This window comes from Vanrija pseudolonga, chromosome 7 (assembly GCF_020906515.1).
Source record: "Vanrija pseudolonga chromosome 7, complete sequence".
NCBI classification, from domain to species: domain Eukaryota; kingdom Fungi; phylum Basidiomycota; class Tremellomycetes; order Trichosporonales; family Trichosporonaceae; genus Vanrija; species Vanrija pseudolonga.
Genome location: NC_085855.1, coordinates 1,555,798 through 1,568,909, shown reverse-complemented (window position 1 = coordinate 1,568,909; position 13,112 = coordinate 1,555,798). Strand labels below are relative to the sequence as shown.

Below are 13,112 nucleotides of genomic sequence, written 5' to 3'. Positions count from 1 at the left end.
GTTGCTCTGCTCGCTATCCGGGCATGGGCGCACACCGTTGATGCTCCATCAAGGATGGTTGGAATCAGTCAGCAGACAGACGACACTTAGACTTCAACCGAGGGCTCGAGATCATCTCCTGAGCGAACCGAACAACAAGACCCGCCGGCGCGGCACTAGCTAGACGAGACGAGGCTGGCCACCTCCTACTACCTCGTCTACCTCGTCTGCTTTGCTCACTCATTCCGTAAGCCCTGACAATGCTCCTAACCTAAATTACTGATTCTGGGAGGCAAAAAGGGCAAGCACTAACCCGTTCAAAGCGGTTAAGGTAGGCCCCAAGGGGAGCCAAGGGGGCCCAGGGAAAACAGACTACGGTCCAGTGTAACAGCCTAGAGAGGCGCGCCAGCGCGTGATCCAAAACTTATGATGCAAACACGCGTCGTGCCTTGCCTTCGGGGGACAGGCACACACACCCCGCACTTGCTTACCTTGCTTGCCTCTGACATGTCCAACAACTCGGGCTTGGTGACGGCTTGGGCGAGGGTCACTGGGACTGGTTCCGATCTCTGGACATGAGGTGCTTTTTGTCATGTTCTTAAACAGACACTTAAGGTCAGAGTCGCCGAGCGCTCATCAGTGACGACCCCCCGCCCGCCGCCATTCGACACCCCGCCGACACCAACAACAAAATGGTGTACATCGCCTCCCTCCTCCTAGGCCTTGCGGCCTCGGCGCTCGCCGCCCCCACCCCCAACCCCGGCCCCGAGCCCGACCTGGCTGAGCTCGAGGCGCACGTCGCCAACATCACCAAGCGGTTCAACGAGCTCCCGCACGTCCAGTACCAGGAGATGGCTGCGCGCGGCATCTTCCCGGGCGTGACTGTCGCCGCGCCGGCCGGCACGTTCAACGGCGCCTCCCGCCCCGACATCGAAGCGTTCACCGGCATCCCATTCGCGCAGGCCCCCCGTCTCGCCCCACCAGTCAAGTACACGACGCCGTTCAACAACTTTGACGCCACCGTCTACGCGGCGTCATGCCCCCAGTTCATCGGCACCACCAAGCCCGGAGGTGACTTCTTCGGCATGATCGTCAACGCTCTCACCAACACCCCCTTCCTCAAGGTTGCCCTCAACCAGAAGGAGGACTGCCTCAACCTCGCCATCTACCGTCCCAAGGGCACCAACCCCAATTCGAAGCTGCCGGTCCTCTTCTGGATCTACGGCGGCTCGTTCACCTTTGGCTGGAACTCAATGTACGACGGCGGATCCCTGGTCAGCGAGGCGACAACAAACGGAAAGCCCTACATCCTCGTCGTCATCAACTACCGTGTTGGTGGATGGGGCTTCCTTCACGGCAAGGAGGCCACTGCTGCCGGTGCTACCAACCTCGGTCTGCAGGACCAGCGCGCCGCTCTCGAGTGGGTCGCCGACAACATTGGTGCGTTTGGCGGCGACCCGGACAAGGTCACCCTCTGGGGCGAGTCGGCTGGTTCCATCTCGGTCTGGCACCAGGCCTCCCTGCTGGACGGCAACAACATCTACAAGGGCAAGGCTCTCTTCCGCGGCGGCATCATGAGCTCGGGCTCCATCGTCCCCGCCCAGAGCTCGACCTCGAAGAAGGCTCAGGACGTCTACGACACGGTCGTTTCGCGCGGCGGATGCGCCGGCACCCCTGACACGTTCGCCTGCCTCCGCGCGCTTCCCTACCAGAAGCTCTACGACACTTTCAACTCGCTCCCCACGTCGCTCGGCTTCAACTCGGTTGCCCTGGCCTACCTGCCCCGCCCCGATGGCAAGTGGCTCACGGCATCCACCGACGACCTCCTCTATGCCGGCAAGTATGCCGATATCCCCTTCATCATCGGCGACCAGGAGGACGAGGGCACCATCTTCTCCCTTCAGCAGGCTTCCATCTCTGGCTCGACCGAGGGCATCGTCGGCTACCTGAGCAGCCTCTACTTCGACCAGGCCACCCCTGACCAGATCCGCGGCCACGTCAACACGTACCCCAACGACCTCACGGCCGGCTCACCCTTCAGGACCTGGATCTTCAACGAGGTCTACTTCGGCTACAAGCGTATCGCTGCCATCCTCGGCGACATGGTCTTCACCATCACCCGCCGCGTCCACCTCAAGACCGCCAGCGCGGTCAAGCCCAACACCCCAAGCTGGTCGTACCTTGCGTCCTACGACTTTGGCATCCCCGTCGTCGGCACGTTCCACGCCTCGGACATTGTCCAGGTCTGGTTTGGCATCCTCCCCAACTACGCCTCTAAGAACATCCGCAACTACTTTGCAAACTTTGTGTACAACCTCGACCCCAACAACGCCTCGGGCGGCACCAACGGCAACTCCAAGGTCCGCGAAGTCTGGCCTCGCTGGAACCCAGCCAACCCGGTCCTCATCCAGTTCTTCGCCGGATTCTTCGGCACCATCAAGGACGACTTCCGCCAGGCGTCGGCCGACTCACTCGAGAAGAACCGCCAAGTCTTCCGCATCTAATCGCGGCGGACGGGACCGACGGGCCGGGGAGATAGCCTTTCTCCTGAACTGAACATGAGAAATGATGTAACAAGAAGGACTCTACATATGCATACCTACAGGAATAAGACTAGCGCCGTTGTCGGTTGGCGGTCGCGTCGACTTGGCTACAGTTCCCAACCTCGGGTGTGTGGGAACGTCTCTTGGCAGGGGAATGTGCCAAACCTTTGGGTGTCTCCACCCCATCCAATGGCGCGGGATGGCCATCCAGACCTGAGTGGCAGTCACCACCACCACAACTTTCACTGTTCGGGCATGGGTCAAACGCTTTGGGAGGGGTCTCTCGCTGGATGGAACGCCAAGAGTTCAGCGGGGGGCAGCGGGGGGCACTGGCGCAAGGCCGGCGAAGCATCGAGCCGCGCGATGCTGCTGTCGCGACCTACTTATAAGAAGGCATACCTCGCACGTCGCTCGACTTTCTTCCCCCTCTACATCTCTCACTCCACGCTCAACCACCGGCGGCACGGCACATCGCCGAGGATCATCCGCCACGGGTTTGCGAGCTTCGTGACACCGCCGCGTGTAGAATGTACACACGGCGCTGGGTGGCCGGCACACGCCACGCACGGCGCACAAGCCATGCCAACAATGCACACATCAACTCTGAGGATCCACCGCCCCTCCCTGGATGGCGTGGCACCGGAGTCATTCGCTTTGTACCTTCTGATCGCCACACAGATCCCCGGCACGGCTGTATTGTCCTTGCCCCGGCCTGGGGGTGAGTGCACCAAACACGTTTGAGCTACCATGAAGCCATGAGTTGCTGCGCACCACACGCGACCGTCGGTAGGCACCAACCAGTCTGATCGTCGCCGGTCCCCCGCCTCCTCCTGTCCATTGCCCCCGGATCATTGAAACACATTTCTAACGTCGGGGTCCGCACCACGCCGGCCCTTGTCACTTCGCCCCCGGAGGGCCTCGCCCCCTCGTCGTGGGGATACATAAAGCGTCTGGATTCGCCTACCTACACCTGTTTCATACCTCACACAACTCGCCCAGCTCCACCTAGTCCAGCCACCACAATGGCGGGCGCGAAGAAGGCCAAGGGGAAGAAGGCCCGATCAGCGCAACCTGCGCCGCCTGCACAGCCGGCGCCATCGGTCCCAACCACTAACGCACACGACGCCTCTCAAGCAGCCGGAGCCAGCTCTGCTCCGTCGGCACTTACTCCAGCTCGGCCCAAGCTTCATGCCTATGTTGACGAGGTTGGGCTGCAGCGAGTTGGAGGCGATTTCTTCGTATCGCAGTTCAAGCTCAAAAATCAGCTGCTCGTGGCGCGACTGGTAAGTCAGTCCCATGGCGCTTCACTAAACCCAATCGCAGCTCCTCTCCCTTATGAAGGAGAATGTCATGGTCGTTCCCGAGACGGCCAAGTGCGTCTCTTGCCGCGATGAGGCACTTCCTTGCGTCGTCGAGGGGCATCAGTATTGCACTGGCTGCGACACCTCATCCAAATCAAAACGCTCGACGTGTAGATTCACCAGGAGCGCCAAGGACCAAGTGGCCGAGAAGATCGTGGACGACTTGTTGAAGAAGAGCGAGAAGTCGCGTGCCAAGGAGCGACGCGTTGCTCGACTTGAGCTCAAGGCGTTCGAGTCGACTCGGAAGGACTGGATCGACAAGATTGTGCCAGACTGTCCTGATGCGTGGATCGGACCTGAGGTGGAAGACGAAGACGACACGGACGGCGAGGAGGCCGACGGCGTTCAAGAGGGCCAGGACGCCCAGGACAACGAGGAGGAAGCGGGCACCTCGCAGGATCACCATGCTTCGACGAGCGGCAATGTGCCCGACAGCGACGATGGGTCGGCTGCAGAGGGGTCCTCGGGGCAGGGTGACGACTCGGGTGGACCGCCGCCGGATGTGGGGGCGGATGACAACGAAGGAGGAGAGCCGGAGAAGAAGGAGGTGGAGGAGAACCAATTGGGCGACGACGAGGACGACGAACTCGTCGACGAGCAGGTCGTGTACGTGCCCCTCGAGGCGGAAGAAGACGAGCTGGCCAACGACGACGTCCAGGTCAAGTCCGAGCCAGTGGAGCCCGGCGACGACGACGAGCCGGGTTCACCCGCCCAAACGGCCCCAACCAACGATGAAGACGACGACGACTTTGTGTTTGACTTCCGGTGCCTCGGCAACCGGTTCGACAGGGCGCTGCAGCACGACGAGGTGGGGTACGTCGTGGCGCCAGACCCCTCGCAGATGGGCTACAGTTTTGAATTGGGGACGGGTATGGCACAGCTCCTCGTGCCCCCGCGGGCGGTGGCGGTTCTCGACCGCGTGGAGGTTATCACGGCGAGCATTGTCGCGCTGCTCCACGGGAAGCGTCCCACAGCGAACAGTATCGAGGTCCCGCGGTTCATGTACCGCGTGCGCGTACCGTGTACGCATTGCAACGACCAGGGAGACGACTGTGTAGTTGCCAAAGTGCCTATCGCGGACGGTCACCTGGACCTCGAGTGGATGCGCTGCTTGTCCTGTCGGAACCATCGTGTCCGCTGTAGTTGGTTTGATCTGGAGGGCCGGGACGACATGGTGGCGATCACCAGGGTCGTCGACTTTGAGTAGGCACACCCTGGCAGTGGTGCTTACACAGCGCCGCTGAGCGCCTGTGTATAGATGTTTGATTCAGTACTGCATGCAGGCCATGCTCCGTAAACGTGCCACCGATGTCCACGTCCGGTAGGGGGTTCTCGGGGCACCGAGAGTCTAGACCACCACATCGCCGTCCATCAGCGCTCTCGGCACCTTTGCCGCCCCGGGCGGGTCTTGCCCGCAACTGTACCCCTCGCTGTACACCCGACGTCCAGCATGCCAGTCCGCTGCCTACCACGATGCAGCAAACCTGCGGCCCCGCCCCCTGACCGTGCTGTCGGTTGGCCAAAACCGCCCTGTGGCGCCGCCTCCGCCGCGTTCGGCTTCGGCGAATGCCTTGTCGCCCTGTTGTCTTCGAGACTCGGCCACCAAAGCCAGCAACAGTCTTGATCCGACTCGCTGTATACAGTCCAGGAGATGACCGAGCGTGGCGCCAGGTCGGTTTGTTTATGCGAGACACCCCTCGCGGTGCATTTAATTGCGGTTCGCCAAGCACACCGCGCCACACAACGCCGCCTAGATCCAGCGCGAGCGAGCGTTTGCAGCCGGCGGTGGGGTGCAGCTCGGCTTCATAAGCCGCCAGTGTCGGTACTGTAGGCCGGTGTTTCCCCACCACGAAAATGCTCGTCAAGTTCATCGCGTTCGCAGCGGTGCTCGCGGCCTCAGTCTCGGCCGCTACAGCGCCAGTCTATGCCGGCTGTGTCGACTCGGCGCCGGCAGGCGCGGTGCGGCGTATCGGCGTGCTCACGCACGAGCAGTGTCTTGTACGTTCTCGTGTCTCTGGACCGCTACATAGCTGACTGGAAAGACTGCGTGCGCCGGCTCCAAGTTCAGCTACTTCCGCCCCGCGTCGCCCGTGTGTTTCTGCCACGACATTGGCCCAGCAGGCACCGACCTGCGCCCGGCGCCGAGCACCGACGGCGCGTGCGGCGTCAACCGGATGCTCGTGGGTGCTGTTAGAAACGAAGGAGCTTCCGCTGACAACACTACGCGCAGGTGGAAAAACTCCTCACGTCGTACACGTTCCAGGGGTGCGCCGCGGCCGACGGCATGACATACTACGACGACCCGTTCGGCGCGCCCGTGTCCGACGTGCTCCAGTGCTTCAACTACTGCAACGACAACAGCCACGTGCAGTTCTGGGTCTTTGCCGTCTTTTATGCGGGCGGCAAGCCCGGCGGGCCCAACACGGGCCCGTGGTGCCAGTGCTCCACGTCGACGAGCTACGACGTCGTGCCGTGTGACTCGTCAACGGCGTACAACTATAACCTTGAGCGGATCGCGAGCGCGTCCTGGGTCGTCCGGCGCGCAGACAAGCGCCGCCTCGGGGGTTCGTCACGCAATGCGCTGTGCCCCGGGACGAAGGAGGCATGCCTCGTCTACGAAGGCTCGGGCGGGTTCGAGTGCCTCGATACCACGTCGGAGCTCGAGTCGTGTGGTGGGTGCAGGTACGGTGCTCTCGGCGGAAATGCCACCGCCGTCGGCGAGGACTGTACCGTCACCCCCGGAGCTGTGGAGGGCGCGACCAGTTGCATCAGTGGCGAGTGCGTCGCGTTTGCGTGCCTCCCCGGCTGGACACTCATCGACGGGCGCTGCTGGGAGGCGTAGGCGCCGGGGCAGCAAATGCAGGTTTGGGACATTGGATACAGATTATTATAGTTATGCACACGTCGTGCGCGGACTTGCTAGTGAAGACGCAGGATACACACCTGCTGGGTTCGCCACGCCCAGACCTCGGTGGATAGTTTCGGTGGGGGTAAGGGCGAGTTGCAGGATCCGCCGCCACAGCGCCACCCGACCTGCATGCCCCCCCTGGCAATTGATACGCGTCCACCCATCGACGCGCCGCCGCACGCCAGCCGGCGACTGCATAGATACCTGGGTGAACCTAGATCTGTCGGTCCGACTGGCCGCGGACAGGATCCACCGTCTCCGCCGCAGTTGCGGGCGATCGCCGAGCTGCGTGGGTGGATCAGCGCTGCGCCGAGTCCTACTCCATCTCCATCTGCTCACTCACCTGCGTTACCTCACAGCCAGATGTTCCGCCCCAGCGCCGCCATGCTCTCGCGCCACGGCGCAATCCCGTGCGGGTACCCACCCGCATCCAGCACATCCCAGCACAGCACGAGCACCTCGTCCGAGCCGCGGTAGTTTGCGCCGTACGACGTCCCGAGGCTGAGGTGCATGAGGTGCGCTATTGTCTCGCGGTCGGCCTTGTCGTCGCAGTAGATGCCTAGGACCTGGGATATCAGCGCCTGTACCCTTCACCGTACCGGCTCGGCTCACAGTCATGGGCCAGAGGAAGCCGGACAGGTTGGTCGGGTCGCAGTCCGCCACGAGCTCGATTGCCTGTGCGCGGAGACGCGTTATCCGCTCGTCGGCGAGGTCCGTCTCGAGCACTTCGCAGAGGAGCATGACGCGGAGGGCGAGTTGGAGGACCTGGGAGCGCATCAGCACAAGTTACAGGGGTGGGGTACTCACGATCGTCCCCCGCTGGATACGCTCCGACACACCGGCGTCAAAGTTCTGCTCGCTCACGTCGCCTAGTTCTGCGCCGAGCGTGTCTGTCTCCGCGCGCAGCACCTGTCCCAAGACACTCGCGTCGACGCCGGCATTGATCAGCGCCCAGCGCTTCGCGACGAGCTGGCTCGCGCGGCCCATCTGCCCGATGACGCGCCGCGTGAACCCGTAAAACTTGACCACGAGCCCGTCCTCGGACGACACGTACCCCGGCAAACTGGGCGCCGGGACCGCGCACGTCCGCGAGAGCGGCGTGCAGGCGTACTGCACGACGGCGTACGTGTGGATCAGGCACCGCAGCATCGGGTACATGAGCGCTGAGGACTTGGTGATTGACGCCACTGAGGCGACGTTCGACAGGGTGCGTTCCGGGCTTAGGTCGAGCGGGCACGAGTCGAGCATGTCGGCCATGCAGCGGATGAAGAAGCCGGTGCTGGCGGGGTTAGAGTTGGGATTGCGGTAATCGTCAACTCACAGATACTCCTCCGAGTTGATCCCCTCCCGACTCCGAAACCGCGCGCGGAGGAGCACGAACTCTGCCTTCTGCCGCGCCCTTGCCGCCTCGGACCGCCAGAAGCCGGCACGCTCCGGGTCGGACTCGACGTTCGACCGGTGGACGTAGCATAGTTGAAGGAGGGCCAAGTGGAGCCAGTCGCGCAGCCACGCTGTCTCTTTCGCCTCGAGAGCAGGGGTGAGCAGTAGTCCCGAGAGTCGGGGGAAGAGCTGCGTGAAGATCCAGTTTGAGCGCGAGTTGCTGACAGCCACAATCTCGTTGTGTCCCCTTGTTTCAAAGTACGATATCGCCGCGCGCGTCGCCGATGAGGTCGACAGGCTCGACAGTGTCGTGAACTGGACGCCTGGTGATGGGCGGAGGAGGTGTTCGAGGAGCTGGGACGCCTGTCCCGTGTGCAGCCAGGACGCGACGTGCTCTGCCGCCTGGGATGCAGAGAAGGCAGCAGCGGGGCGCGCCACCGCACGGCTCGGGCCGCCGCCACCACTGGGGCTCAAGCTCGAAGACGACCCCTTGGAGCTCGCGCTCGCCTCAACCCCCTCGGTGTGCACCTCGAGCACACTGCCCCTATCATCCCCCTGCCAGCGCCTCAGGACCGCCTCGCGCTCCTTGATGACCCGCTGGCCCTGCCACACCTCGGCCGCGACGGCGTCGACCCAGATGTCCTCGCAGTCGAGCTTGCCGCGCGTGGCGACGCCGCGGACGGGGTACTGGCAGCGTGACTCCGCCTGCCAGCACCGGCGGCACGCTACCCGCTGGCCGCTATCGAGCGTCGCGCCCTCGATGCACTTGACTCGCTGGGCGCGGCACTGGCGGCATCCTGTCGTCGTGCGTGTGTGCCGCTTGCGCTTCGCGAGCGACGGGTATGGCGCCGTGCGGGGCTCGCTGCTTTCGTCGTCGTTGCTCGTTATCTCTGTTAGCGGCATCGTTGTAGCGGGTTAGATTGAGAAAGACGGCGAGATGCGAGACGTTAAACTCGGTTAAAGAGTGCGATGCGCGGGTTTTGTTGTGGAGCGGCGTGGGGGGTCCTTCGGATCTCTCCGGGCCAAAGTCGGCGACGAGCGACGCTGCTCACCGAGGAGGGCGGCCGATGATGTGCGCCGTGCGTGCGTGCGCGTGTGCGTGCATTGAGAAAGGCTGGGAGGGCAAGGCGAGCCAGGCGAGTCAATGTACCAGTTTCCAATGACAAGGCAGCAGTGCCAACAGGCCGGAAAGCAACGATCGGAAGCACGCAGCGATTGGAAACGAAACTGGCTGTCAGGATCGCAGACGCCGCCCGGCCCCAAGGTCGTCCTAACACCCGACCGAGGCCACGCGCGGCGCGTGTTGTACATGCAGCGGGATCACAGCGGAATGCGACTGAGTGGACGAGATATCCGATGCATACAGATCTGGCATGCAGGCAGAGTGAACCGACTCGACGAGGACAGCGGCGATGTGCTTCGCCGCGTGGGCGCCTGGCGGCTAATAGCCGCGCAAAATCCGACAAGCGAGCTTATCGTCGGACATGGCCGCGCAGCCATTTTATGAGCCATCGGGACACCCGGAGCACTCGGGGCGAGGCTCCCGACTCTGATGTCGCGTGCGTGCAGCGTGCCGTGGCCCCCAACGCATGCCTAGACTGCGGATGAGGAAGTAGACGGACACCCGCTCCGCTTGGCGTTGTCATCGGCGGGCTGTATCCGCCATTAATCTTCTCGTCACCGCCAGGGCAAACGATATGCGGCTCGGTCTCGTTCGGCCTCGTCTCGGCGACCTCGGTTTGGTTAACTATGCCGGCCGAAGCTGCATCGCCGACGACTATTACAACAAGCGTGTATGTATGTATGTAAGTACTATTACTGCTACAACTCTGTCTCTCTCTCTAAAACTCAGAACCAAAGGTTGCGACCGATGGCGCTCATGGCCTCGCGCCACGGCGCAATGCCATTCTCGTACCCGTCCTTGCTGTTATCCAGCACCTCCCAGCAGAGAGTGAGGATTTCTTCAGACGAGCGGTAGTTTCCGCCAAAGCTCATGGTGAGGGCGAGCCGGACGAGGCGGAGCATTTCGGCGCGCTGCGCCTCGTCCCGTGTGTAGATGGCCACGACGGTCAGGGGCCACTGGAACCCGCCCATCGCGACTGGCTCAGCGTCGGCCACGAGCTCGATGATGCGCGCGCGGACAGTCTCGATACGCGGGTCGTCAAGTGGCACATTCAGAACCTCGGTGAGCAGCATCACCCGCAGGGCCGAGCGCACGACCTCGCTGCCCCGCTGGATGCGGTTGCTCTTCCCCATGTCCTGCGAGCCCTCGTCCCACGCCCACATGTCGCCAATGTCGACGAGGAGTTTTTCCGCCTGCGTGCGCAGCTCGAGGCCCCGCCGGTCCAGCTCGGCGCCGGCGCCGATGAGGGCTGCGCGCTGCGATACCATGCTGTTCACTTTGCCGACCAGCTTGATGATCCGCCGCGAGTACCCGAAGAACGTCTCGACCCATTCCGGCCCGTCGGGGAGCAGCTCGAACTGCGGCGCCGAGGTCGGGACGGACCCGAGCGGGGAGCAGGCGAACTGATGGATCGAGTACGTCGCGATCATGTCCCACAGGCTCTGGTAGAACGGCGACGGCATCTCTTTTGGGGGCTCGAACAGCGTGTCGTCATCGAGGTAGATTCGGCCGCCGTCGAGCATGTCGGCCATGCAACGCACGAAGAAGCCCATTCTGTGGGCGGGGTCAGCGCGCCACTCACAAACCTGCCCACGCCGCAACTCACAAGTACTCCTCCGTCTTCCAAGCGTCCTCGGGGAAGCGCACCTTGGCGCGCAAGATGGCGTAGCTCGCCTTACGGCGATAGCTCTGCGCCTCGCTTTTCCAGTGCCACGACTTGGCCTGCTCCGTCTCCACGTTCCCGCGGTGCACGTAGCAGAGGTGCATGAGGCAGTTGAAGAGCCACTGGCGGACGGTGAGGGCGAGCCCTTCCTCTGAAGGGGGAGGCGGGGAGAAGAGGATCGTGAGCAGGCGGGGGAACAGCTGCGCAAAGATCCAGTTTGACTTTGAACTCGTCGCGGCGCAGATCTCGTTGCACCCCTGCGACTCAAAGTACGACACGATGGAGCGGTCCGTCTCCGAGCTGGACAGGTTGGCGAGCGAGAAGCTCGTCAACACACTCGGCGGCGCGGGGTTGAGCAGCTGGTTGAGGAGCTCGTTCGAGATCCACGTCGCGACGCCGACCGGCGTCGACTGCGTCGTCGGGTTGACCGTGACCGGCACGAGTGCATTCGCAGACGACGACACCATCGCCGGGGCCGCAGGAGCAGGGAGTGTAGGGAGCGCCGCGGGGGCACTGGCGCCGCCACCCTCCGAGTCGGGAGGCGACTGGGTGCGCGCATAGGTGGATGTCGCCGTCGACCCCGGCGCAGTGGCGGCGGTGGCCATCGTCCACTCGTACACGCCCACGCCCTCGTCGGTCGCGCCGCCGTCCGTGTCATAGTTCCACTCGGGGCCGGCCTCGACGGCCCGGATCCACCGCTCTTGCTTCATCTTGCCGCGCTTGACGGTCCCCTCGACGGGGTAGAAGCACGGGCGGTCGACCTCCCAACAGCGGCGGCACGCGATCTTGCCGTGCGCGATCACGGGGCCTTCGGGGCACTTGACCCGCTGGACTCTGCACGACTGGCATCCGGTCGTGGTGCGCGTGTGGCGCTTACGCTTGCGCGGGGGCGATGCCGGGGCGGCGTACATCATTGGCTCTTGCGGCGCGAGGTCATGCGGGTGCCGGTGCTCGTGGTCGACGATCGCGGGGATCTGCTGCGGCTGCTCGTGCGGGTGCGGGTGCGGGTGCGCGTTGAGATGTTCGTGTCCGTGGATCACCTCGTGCTCGTGCACGGCGCGCAGGGGCTCGTCGACGATCAGTGGCATCGGCGGAGGTGGCGGAGGAGGCGCCGCCAGGGCAGTCGACACCAGCGGCAGCGCGGGGTACGGCACCCCGCCGTGGCACCCCGTCACCCCGACGTACGCGTGCATGACGTGTGGCGGCGGCTGGGGTGGGGGCGCGTGTGCGTGCGCGTGCGTGTGCGGCGGGGGGACGTGGATCGGCGGAGGTGGTGGAGGTGGTGCCGACGGAGCCAGGTAGATGTGCGGGTTGTACATTGTTGTTGTTGTTGTTGTTGCTGTTGTCTTTCGTCGGCGTTGAGGAGGGTACGCGGGTGCGTTAAGCTCAAGGCCAAAGCTATTGCTGCTGCTGAACGGGGCGACAAAGCTGAACGCGGCCGCTGGTGGTGCCGTCGTCATCGGAAAGAGTTTGCTGGGACGATAAGTACTGGGAAAGCCATGTCAACATCAGCAACAGGTCAGACTTTTGTGCGTGTGCCACAGGACGAGCAGGACAAGTCGCCTGTCGGTGTCAGGGCACAAGCCCCCAAGCCACTGCTCCGCTCCGTGAGCATCGGGCCACGCTCTAGCGAGCCCGAGGGGGGATGTGGCGTCGTACAACGCGTGGTGTGCTGCTGCTGATCCCCCCCTCCTCCCCCAGCCTCACATCGCCTCGCCTCGCCTCGCCTCGCCTGGGCTCGCCGTGCGTGCGGCGTGCGGCGTGCGGCGTGCGCGGCGAAAAAGGAGGGAGGCACGTTATCAGTTGAAGTATGACGCCGCATGACAAGGGAGACAGGGGGCAAACAAGGGATCCAAGGGCGTCATCGTCGGGGGTCGCCTGTCATGCCGTGATGATGCATCCGCGCGTATGTGACGGACGACCAGCACCACGTCCATGGATGTCCCCGTTCCGCTTAGATCCAGATCTGGTACAACCTTGGGGGCGCCTTGTTCCCCGTCGCAGGCCCTCGACTTCCCTGCGCTAAACTCTCGGGCTATTGACACGTCGGACGTTATGTCCTTCTTGACATAATTAACGCGCGCACGCACTCAATGGAATCAGCCTGATGCCTGATGCCTAATGCCTCTTGATGGGGGTTATGCTGCATTCTGCA

General features: G+C 63.5%; 4 protein-coding genes across 4 annotated transcripts; 3 read left to right on the top strand and 1 right to left on the bottom strand.

The window, feature by feature from the left end:
* Positions 1-671: 671 nt before the first annotated feature.
* On the top strand, positions 672-2,483 carry ARB_02369_4 (putative secreted lipase; the record flags this gene model as incomplete). Its single annotated transcript, XM_062776041.1, has 1 exon — positions 672-2,483. One exon carries the CDS (start codon positions 672-674, stop codon positions 2,481-2,483), a length of 1,812 nt encoding a protein of 603 aa, XP_062632025.1.
* Positions 2,484-3,544: 1,061 nt separating this feature from the next.
* LOC62_07G009486 (uncharacterized protein) lies at positions 3,545-5,090 on the top strand (the record flags this gene model as incomplete). Its single annotated transcript, XM_062776040.1, has 2 exons — positions 3,545-3,805; positions 3,846-5,090. 2 exons carry the CDS (start codon positions 3,545-3,547, stop codon positions 5,088-5,090), a joined length of 1,506 nt encoding a protein of 501 aa, XP_062632024.1.
* Positions 5,091-5,737: 647 nt separating this feature from the next.
* On the top strand, positions 5,738-6,725 carry LOC62_07G009485 (uncharacterized protein; the record flags this gene model as incomplete). Its single annotated transcript, XM_062776039.1, has 3 exons — positions 5,738-5,881; positions 5,926-6,063; positions 6,114-6,725. The coding sequence occupies 3 exons, from the start codon at positions 5,738-5,740 to the stop codon at positions 6,723-6,725; spliced, it is 894 nt and encodes a 297-aa protein (XP_062632023.1).
* A 419-nt stretch (positions 6,726-7,144) lies between these two features.
* On the bottom strand, positions 7,145-12,276 carry LOC62_07G009484 (uncharacterized protein; the record flags this gene model as incomplete). Its single annotated transcript, XM_062776038.1, has 6 exons — positions 7,145-7,357; positions 7,404-7,556; positions 7,599-8,070; positions 8,113-9,033; positions 10,066-10,848; positions 10,901-12,276. 6 exons carry the CDS (start codon positions 12,274-12,276, stop codon positions 7,145-7,147), a joined length of 3,918 nt encoding a protein of 1,305 aa, XP_062632022.1.
* Positions 12,277-13,112: the final 836 nt, after the last annotated feature.